Raw genomic sequence first — 10,697 nt, 5'->3', positions numbered from 1 at the left:
AGACTGCCAATATGCATTAACTGAAAAGATTATCTTTTGAGTTAATGCAGACGATGCGGACTCCATCGAACCACCCTCGATTCCTTATTGTAAATGTTTAATTTTTAGATATCCTTGGTTTTTGAATCTATAATTTGATATTTTACAATGAGGAGGGTTCAAATGTCTCCATTTTTTGTGCCTTCACTATGCCTCCATTTTTTAAAACTTTAATAATTCAAAATTTAAAACTTAAAAGTCAAAATAAAACCGTTGGATATGATCTACATTATTATATCTATGCACGTGTAAAAAGTTATGACATTTCAACTTTCTTTTGATTGTTATCAAAAGCTTGTAAAAAACACACTAATTTGGATGATTTCTAGGCGTTGATTTTGGAACTTATTGATTCACATAAAAAAAAATTGAAATATGATATTTTTTTATGAGCACATAGAGAAAATAACATAGATCACATCAAACGATTTTATTTTGACTTTTAAATTTTAAATTATGAATTATTAAAATTTTAAAAAATAGAAACACAGTGAAGACACAAAAAATAGAGGCATTTGAACCCTCCTCTTTTACAATTATCCAAATCAAATTCAACTGGACCCAACCAGACCGAACGAGCCCAAAATATTTTCGGCTCTCTTGTGTTGAAACTCGGCCCTGAAATTTTCCTTTCATGCATTGACTATTTTACCCCCAATTCTTAATGCTATACATTGCATAGGTTTGAGGTTATTTTTGGTAATTGTCTAAAAATGCGATCCTAGGGCTTCCAATCGTACAAAGGCAAAGACCCTCAGCGCCGTAAACCTCTTTCTGTTTTCTCTGAAGGGTTTATCTGAATCGATTAGCGGCAGGTCTTGTAGGTGGAAACCCTGAGAGATGGTAAATATTCTTCGTACGACCTTCGTTTGTTTTCCTGATTTCTAGTTCTTCTTATCTCTAATTAGATTGCGCACCAGATTTTATTCGGTATAAGATCGTTGATATGTTCCCGATTTTGATTTGATGAATTTTTTTTATATGCGGGCACCAATTAGTTAGATCTAGCATTTATCTTGTAACTAATTCTGATTTCTAATGATCTCTTTAATACTTGTTAATTGGATATTTGTTTTAATGGTGATAAGAGAGCTTCGGTTATGCTTTATGATTAAGCTATGTTGTATTTCTTAACTTAGATGTCTACTTAGTGAGAAACTGTATATAACTTATGGCTATCTAAACTGTTATTCTTTCTGGAAATTTTGTCTAGTTATTTGGTTTGGCTATATTTGTTTCATTGAATGATAATTTGGTAGTAAAGTAATGGTTATCCGGAAATAATTAGATGATTTGAAAGATGTCCTGTTAATTACTTCAAACTTAAGTAGTCCTGTGTTGAAATTTGGAACCACTAATGTTAGGAGCAACAGCATATTTGGTTCTGTTGGTTTAGTTTAATATAGTTACCTGCATAAGAAATTAGATGCATACCTCTTACTCTCTTAGGTGTGGCATTGCTTTTATGCTAATATGGATACAACATATGTAATTGCAGGTGTTCGTGAAGGCTCAAAAGTCAAGGGCTTACTTCAAGCGTTATCAAGTCAAATTCAAGAGAAGGCGCCGTATGATTTCCTGTTTTTCTTTATTTTGAAAAGAGGCAGAAGTTCCATTTGATTACTGAAATTGTTAAATACAACTCTAGCAAAACACAAAGCAAATCACCAGTGAAAGCAACAATTATGAACCTATGCCATTGCAAAAGTCAAAGATGAAAATATCTCTGTTTTGCTAAAATCCCAGGATGAAAGAAATGCTTTCCAATTTATCTCATCTATATCTTGACTTTTTTCTTATATTTTCCCTAGTAACATACTCTTTTAATGTTGCTCTTTTGTTTGTTTTAACAGAGGGAAAGACTGATTATAGAGCAAGGATTCGGTTGATAAACCAGGACAAGAACAAGTACAACACACCAAAGTATCGGTTTGTGGTACGGTTCACAAACAAGGATATTGTTGCGCAAATCATATCTGCTACTATTGCGGGCGATGTGGTGATGGCAGCTGCCTATTCGCATGAATTACCTCGTTATGGTCTTGCAGTTGGTCTCACAAATTATGCTGCTTGTATGCCTATTTCTTATATTAATTTAAAATGACATTCTTTTTCCTACTCATTTAAGATTTATCACCGCTTAAATGTGAAACTCTGTGATTGTAGCCTACTGTACTGGGCTTCTTTTGGCACGCCGTGTTCTTAAGCAGCTTGAGATGGATGCTGAATATGAAGGCCAAGTTGAGGTATTAAATTCTGACTCGACTTCTTATTTCTTTTTCATATTTAGATGTTTCTGATTAATGCAATTATAGTTTAATTACCTGTTATCTTCAAACTTGTGAACTTGCAACCTGCTCATAATATGTTTTATTGAAAAATAGTAAAGTGAAAATGTAGAGAGGCCTTGGCTCATTCACAAAATATTATCAGACGATGAAGTCACAAATTTGTAGGCCTTACAGGAGGATCATTCAAATCTTAAATTATGATATCTTGAAGATTGAATGAAATTATGTAATTATTCTTTCAGGCTACTGGAGAAGACTATCAGGTGGAGCCATCAGAGACAAGGAGGCCATTCCGTGCACTACTTGATGTTGGCCTGCTCAGAACTACTACTGGAAACCGTGTCTTTGGTGCTCTCAAGGTACAAAAAAACCACTTGCATGTCCTTTATACTATTAAAATATTACAGCTGCTGTCATTTACATTGCTTTCTTTTACTTTGTTGAGTACAGGGTGCTTTGGATGGAGGCCTTGACATCCCTCACAGTGACAAGAGGTTCGCGGGATTTTCAAAAGACAGCAAGCAGCTCGATGCAGAGGTGCACCGCAAGTACATCTTCGGGGAACACATTGCGAATTACATGCGGCAGATGCTGGAGGATGAGCCAGAGAAATACCAGGGCCACTTCAGCCAGTACATTAAGCATGGTGTTGATGCTGACAACATGGAAGCCTTGTACAAGAAGGTGCACGCAGCCATTCGTGCCGACCCCAGCCTCGTCAAATCCACCAAGGAGCCTCCGAAGGAACACAAGCGGTACATAACTAAGTTTTCTTTATTTGTACCTTGCGATTTAGTTTCTAGTGTGGATATTGTTATTGGGTTTACTTAACACCTGGGTTTTGAAAATTGTAGGTACAACTTGAAGAAACTGACATATGCTGAGAGGAAGGCAAGCTTGTTGGAGCGGTTGAATGCCATCAACTCAGGTGGCGCTGATGAGGAGGATGATGAGTGAATAATGCTTTAGGAAGTCGCTTGTTTAAGGTCCTTCTTAGTTCTAGATCAGTATTGAGTCTTACTATGAGGTGGCTTTTGGTAATGTCTTAGAATCTGTGTTTTTGTTGCTGATATACTTGTTTAGTTAAGAAAACTGCTTCAGTCTTTTGGTCGATAACCTGTGATGTTAGTACCACCTTGTTTAATCAAAGTTATGTTGGGTGTGACTTCGCTTGTGGTTTTTGTGCCTTGCTCTGTTGCAGAACACATTTTGTTTAATTCATATCGGGTTGGAATTCAAAATATTTTATTTATTTTCTCGTAGCCTTGTTCTGTTTCTCTAGGAATCATTAGAACTTATTTAAAATTAAATAGTCTGAGCCTCTGAGGTAATTGGAAGTTACAATATGTTATACACCTTTTAATGTTTGTTTAATTGTTTTACAAGTCGGGGATTCATGCCATCAGTTTGTAATTTTCACCTATTAGAGTTGACAATTCCGGGAAGTTGTTTTTATCGAAATAAAAATTCTGGGGGTATGTCAGATGCAGTTGACTAGAGATTTGCGCATTGTACATTCCGTTGCTAATAGTTGCTTGTTATAGTTTGGAAACATCTTGGTAGTGATGTCTAGAACAGGACGAACTTTTCCACTATTGGAATGTAAATAAAATGGGCCATAAGAAAGCACTGATAAGAGCGACCGAGCGAGAACGACGTATGGACTACTAATAATAATAACAGTGGGTCGGGTTCTGGCGCAAGAACTTTATTGCTGGTTGGGAGATACCCACGGACCACGGTTACTTCTGTGTACATCATCTAATTATAATTACTCGATATATTGTTTATGAAAGGACTACTAATAATAATTTTTGCAAAAAATATAAATTTTAAAGAATAAAAATGTAAAATTTCACCAAACACAACATGCGAGAATAAACCAGAATAACTTTATTCCTAAGTTATCTCTCCACCAAACACAACATACGAGAATAATGAAAGAGTTTTCTTCTTCTCATCATTTTTCAACTGCTCTACATCAATGAAATTGAATTCAATTTCATTTTGACTACCACATCAGCGATATCTTCTTTATTTTTGGGTTGATCTCTTCCTTCTCCGCAAAAGTTTTCGTTCCTGTAATAAATGGCATTTACCCCGGCCATTTTTATTAATATCCCTAAAACAAATATAAATTTTAAATAAGCCCCTGCCCCCAATTTTTTTTTAAACATGCCCTGACCGCCTGGGCTTCGGGCGGCCCAAAATACCCTGTGAGGCACCAGCCCCTGGGGCGGCCCATAAGGCTAGTGAGGCTGTCACACCCCCGATCCGGAGGTGCGACAATTCCTACCGTGTCTATTTACCATAACAATATACGTTACATAAGACATGGATATTTTTATGCATTACCAATAGCATCCATTATTTTTGCCACATCCCAATTTATTTACAATAATTTATCTGACATTTTATAGTGGATGATGCTAGATATATATTCTCTGCACTGTCAGATATAATAAACCCAAATCCCATACCTTTAGGTGACCCTGCTGTCAAATATTACCCGGAAGCGCTCTTTATCTTCATATAATAAACCTGTAACCCACAAGGGGAAACGAGTGAGAAATAATAAATTATTTCTCAGTGCTGATTGCCACTCAGATTATTGGATTCGAAGGAAATCCATATTCAGAATGAAATCACCGCACGAGAAATAAACAGTTCATTTCATAATGACGAATGCAAATGCTCAAAAATATAATCCAATTGAATAACAAAACTTACATAAATAAATCAGAACTCTAAGAATCTTATCAGAATAAATAGTTTGGGTCAAAAATCTTTTAATCTTTTAAGTTTGGTAATGTTTGGGACCTAATCTTTAGAACCAGTAAGTCTGATAACATTTGGTTTCTTAACTTTACAATTTCTAGTCTGGTAACATTGATAGATGAAAACATGTATCTGTCGTGTCAGGGCTTATACCGTTCTAACTATCCCGAAACCTGATTAATGAAAACAACACAGAATCAATATCACAATACTGTGTCATTATCGGAAAGAAAAATAATGATAAGACAGTTACCACAGTTCATTAGTCTTACAGTCATAATTCATATTTATTCAATATCCCCTATCCAACCGGTACTGGATTCAGTTGGGGCCATTCACCATATGTGCATAAGGGTCCTGGAGTAAAGTCTAGTAGCTAGACTTTACATATAATAATCATTTTTCTCTACTATATGGAGGTTCAAGGATTTCAGTATTCAATATTCATTCAATTCAATCACTGTGGTCTCAATCAATCATTTGCAATAAGAATAAACCAATCGATAAACAATATCAACATGACAGTCAACAGATTTACCTGTAATTCAGTTCCAGTTGTATTGGGCTATGCATATGATGCAACAGTTCAATCAATGCAGTCAATCAAATATTCAAAATGCACAGCGAGTTACGATTTAATTCCTAGTTATCAATCTCAGACTAATCCAATAATCTCGCACCTGATATCGTAGGGCAAATAGAGCGATCAATCATTGTATATAAGTTGTTCCGAACAGTCCTGTCAAGTCTCATTCCACAGTATATATGCCTATAGCATAATTACATATTCTCGATTAACACTCATAAATTATCATTACGAAACAATATACATATAGTAGTAATTAATTTATGGTTGATTAATGACATTATGTATTTATTATTTTGTCATAATTCTTTAATCTGTATCAATTTCCAGTCTAATCAATTAAAATCAAATAATATCATATTTCAATTGTGGTTCAGAACCCCATATGAATCAGCTAAACAAATTTCCTAATCTCTAATTTAACCTTATAATATTTTAAGGTTTAAGCTTTATATCCATAATCGAGAATTCAATTAATTATATATATAATTCAGATTCGGTAAAAGAATAAGAAGAAATGATCCATAAAGTAAATTCATCACTTTCAAGATTAAATAAATTTTCGTTTCATTTCAATCATTATAGAAATTAAAGCTACGCACTTGAGTGGTTTAACAAGTTCCAAATCTTCATATCATATTAAATTAAAAAGGAAATAGACAGAAAGATACCGATAGATTTTCTTGTTGCACCTAATCACTAGCTTAATTTCTTGCTCAATTCAAAAGCGGCATATATATATATATATATATATGCTAATCAAGCTCAAGAGTTCAATCATCAAAGAATCTTAATTCATATGAGAATAAAAGAAGTGGAACGTGAAGGGATTAGAGGAAAACCCTCTGTTTATTCTTTTTCTTCTTTTCATTCTTTTCTTTACGGGAGAGAAGGACCCCCAATTAAGGAACTAACTAGGTGGTGTTTCACTCACCACATGCCGCGTGGCAATGGTGCCACCTTGATCAATTTCTTTTTCTTTAATTTAAGTTTTCCATTTTATATATTTAACCTTCAAAATTTTCAAGCTTTTCAAATTAGTCCAAATACTAAAAAGATGTCTATAATTAGTACTAGTTGTTTAATCCTTTATTGTATCAGTTAATTTGTCTGGCATAACAACATATAATTGGACAAAGTAACTTAAATATATGATGTTATGCTTAATAAAATGATACTTGACACTAAAATGTAATTTATTCTATACAAATATCTTTAAGCATTTCTTATATTACTTTCAATCATTAATTCCATTTACATATTTTGCATAGTGTTACAGAGGCGCCAGCCCCCCGGGCGTCCCATTGGTCATGTGAGGCGCCACCCCCCCAGGCGCCCCATATGTAATATGATATAAACCCATTCGTTTTCTGTCTCTGTCACTTCCCATTTGAGAACTTCTCTCGAGGCGAGAAGCTGAGTGAATAGGTATTTTTTTAATTATAATAATTAGTCATTACTTTTTAATTATAATAATTAGTCTTAACTGTTGCAAATTTACTGTAACTAAATTTTACTGTTGCAAGTACTGTAGCGTACTATACATTTACTATTGCACGCACTGTAGCGCACCGTACATTTACTGTTGCACGCACTGTAGTGTACCGTACATTTACTGTACACCTAGTGTAGAAAAATTGTAATTTTTTTAACTTTTTTTAATTATTTTTCAATTAGTCATTTATTACTGTACCCATTATTATGTCATGTAATACTTGTAATGTTTTTTTTTAAATGTAGATTGTTAAAGAAGAGATGTTAGTTGCACTGTATGTCGGCGGCAAGCTAGAAAGGGATGAAGATGGCGTGCATTACATGAAAGAAGTCGCATTTGGCTTCGAGATTAATGAAAATACCACATTTGAGGAACTGAAGCAGCTAATATATGAAAAGACATATGTAAACCCCAACAGGTATGAAATAGAATTGGGTACACAGATTGACAACTCACGTGGGGGGGGGGGTAGACCTTACTTTGTTAAGTTTCCAATAACATATGCCAATTTGTGGAGAGTTGTGTGATGCGCGCAAAAACGTATGCACAAAGTTTCAGTACAATGAGATGTACCTTTTAACCCTAAATACACTTTTGGTTCAGATTGCAAGTATACAATCCTACCGTGTAGTATATTTTCGGGTATCGATCCACAGGGAGTATGATAAATACTTAGTTTAAACTTTACTAATTAATTTCAGAAAATAAAAGGAAAGTAAAGTGCAATAAAAGTAAATTGGGGGGGTTTGTTCTAACGATTCCTAAGGTTGGGTTCAATACCCAAAAGAAAGGAGTTTGAAACAATAATTGTAAATAAAAGCAAAAGAAATGAATTGATTTGTTTTCAAGATTTAGAGATCTAGGGGTCTTTGGTCTACATTCCCTTGCTAACTCTATCTATTCGGTATTTGTTTAAGTTCATGTTATGATTTGATGAGGTTTCTAACCTAATATGTCATTAAGGGTCACTTTCGTGAATTAATAACATGCCTAGGTAACTCGAACTTCTCGATGAAGTCCCCCACCCTAGTTACCTAGACCCATTGAGCTCTTGTTAGTCTCTCCTCTCCTCAAATATTGATACTTCACGATTAAGTCCTTCATACCAATACCCGATTCGAATTGAAATGTCCTAATTAGGGTTTGCCTTCACGGTTAGGTTCTTCACCAAATTCCTAACCTTAATTTCTGTAGTTCCAGCTTAGATTACAAATTGGTTACAATCCTAATCTAACCCTAGGATATTTGTATTCATAATTTGGTACTCTCCTCTCGTCCTAACTTCTTTGGATCCTTTGACAAAGAGATACCAAAGCGGGACTACTGCGATTTCAAGTACTAACTATGTAATTAACACAAATGATAAATCACATAAATTAACATCAAATCCCAATAAACAATCATAACAAAAACAAATAACCGAATAAGATACAATTAAACAAATTCATGCATTGACCTAAACCCCTAGAGAGAGAACTACTCCCTCATGGAGAGATCCATCACAAAAAGTTGGCAAAGTAAGAAGAAATGAAATAAAGAAATGATTACACCCTTTATTTGATCAAAGCCCTCAATCTTGGCCACTTCTTGCTCGAATCTCCTTCTTCTCCTTGCTTGAAAGCTTTCCTTTTCTCCAGAATTTATCGCTAAGTATTGTGTGTATAGAGAGAGAATGAAAGAGGAAGAGATATGGATGTGCTTTTGATCTTTGCGAAGAGATACCTTGAATGGATAATAAACCCTCTCTTTTATAACTAAAGACCATGCCCAATTTAGAGGCTAGGAAGTGGAGTTAGTGGGTGTTATATTTGGATTGTTTTCCAGAATTGCCTTGTCCACATTTGGCTGTAAAAACGTGTATTTGGTGCGCCAAAAATAGAAACCGTGTTGAAAACGTGTAATTTTGGCTGTTTGCGAGTTTAGTGCGTCCAACTGACTCCAAATTTCCTTTTTTAGTTTCTCATGTTGTAGATCTTCATCCTAGCTTTCCAAAAAGTGGTTGCAATCCTAAATCGGAATTACGAGTCAAAAGATATGACTATTTTAAGATCAGGCTCCAGTTATGCGTTCTGCTACAGTGCGGCCAGGCCACCCGCACTGCTACAGTACCATCCGCACTGGGATCCGCACTGCGGCTGCATCGAGATCCGCACTAGACTCGGACTTTTCCTGTGCGACCAGAGTGCGGCTGCATCGAGATCCGTGCGTCCGCATCGATATCCGTGCATCCGCACGGATTTTGATGTATAGCTTATTATATCTTTTTAAAATTGGCGCGCGTCCAGAAATCCATCTAAGTACTTATTTTGGCCATATCACAAACCGTGTGTCCGCAATGAGCAGTTTTCTTCGGTTTTCTTCATTTTTCTTCATTTCTTACAAATTAAAACTAAACAAACGCAGTAACTTGATCCAAGGTGTATTATATTCACTTTATATTCAAAATACAAGATATTTGGTATTATTTTGTGATAAAAATCAGATCGAATATGTATATAATTTAGGCCTATCATTGTGTATACTCAATTTGTAGCTTGTGGGGTCCCGGTAATGGACATATATTCGAAGAGGGTTCCCCGAACGAGGGCTGGACCTTCAAGTTTGGCTGGGGCTGGACCTTCAGGTTATGACAATTCGGGTTATGACAACCAGGGGTACCACCAGCACTCCCCTTGTGACAACCAGGGGTACCAGCAGCACTCCCCTTATGACAACCAAGGGTACCACCGGCACTCCCCTTATGACCACCAGGAGTACCACTAGCAATCCCCTTATGACAACCAGGGATATCACCAGCACTCCCCTTATGACAGCCAGAGGTACCACAGCCCCGGTTATGACAACCAGGGATACCAAAACTCCCCAGAAAATACTGAAGAGTTACAACCACCACCCAGACAGACACCCATAATCCCTAGATTTCCAACTATGCCAGAGTCAGGACTGGTACCCGTTAATCGAAATGATATTGATATTGATGTTGATGCTATTGATGCCATACCAGAAAGGGAAATGAAAACGGGGGATGAATACCAAGGGGTTTGGGAAGCTGATGACTTATCAGATGGTGATGCAAATGTACCAGGGTTGTCCAGAGCAGAAAAATTCCCGATTAGAGGTCAGGGGAATAAGCATCCGGTTGCCACATTCAACGACACCACAGCTTTCGAAAAGGCAAACATTAGTTTCTTTGGTCCTCGTGTTGAATACAATAAAGAACTTGCCGCAGGGCAAGTTTATACCAACATAGACGAACTTGTAAAGAAAATAAATGAGACTCATGTTCACGGGAACTGGGAATGTATAATACACAAAAGGGACCGAACAAGGTTAGTTGTGCTTTGTACAACTCACCCGCGCTGCGGGTTCAGGGGAAGCATGGATGATTAAGGAGTGTGAACCACCTCATACATGCAAGTCTGCGTCCACAAGGACAGACCATGCGCAGCTGACGGCATCACTAATTGCCGATGCAATTGAGGAGGACATTAAGTTGGATCCATTGATA

The 10,697-nt window shown here is 36.2% G+C and overlaps 1 protein-coding gene across 1 annotated transcript; it reads left to right on the top strand.

Annotated features, from left to right (window-relative positions):
* Positions 1–748: 748 nt before the first annotated feature.
* LOC144573026 (large ribosomal subunit protein uL18-like) lies at positions 749–3,592 on the top strand. Its single transcript, XM_078322698.1, has 7 exons — positions 749–882; positions 1,538–1,607; positions 1,893–2,111; positions 2,206–2,285; positions 2,573–2,689; positions 2,781–3,085; positions 3,185–3,592. The coding sequence occupies exons 1-7, from the start codon at positions 880–882 to the stop codon at positions 3,285–3,287; spliced, it is 897 nt and encodes a 298-aa protein (XP_078178824.1). The 5' UTR covers positions 749–879; the 3' UTR covers positions 3,288–3,592.
* The last annotated feature ends 7,105 nt before the right edge of the window (positions 3,593–10,697 follow it).

The sequence above is a fragment of the Carex rostrata genome, chromosome 21 (genome assembly GCF_964058835.1).
Source record: "Carex rostrata chromosome 21, lpCarRost1.2, whole genome shotgun sequence".
In the NCBI taxonomy this organism is placed as follows: Eukaryota; Viridiplantae; Streptophyta; class Magnoliopsida; order Poales; family Cyperaceae; genus Carex; species Carex rostrata.
The sequence above is the reverse complement of the archived record's forward strand: the minus strand, read 5'-3'. Positions and strand labels throughout refer to the sequence as shown.

Coding starts and splice junctions, on each gene's coding strand:
- LOC144573026 (XM_078322698.1), top strand. Junction 1,608..1,892: donor CAAATTCAAGAGAAGGCGCC/GTATGATTTCCT, acceptor TTGTTTTAACAG/AGGGAAAGACTGATTATAGA. Junction 3,086..3,184: donor CCTCCGAAGGAACACAAGCG/GTACATAACTAA, acceptor TGAAAATTGTAG/GTACAACTTGAAGAAACTGA.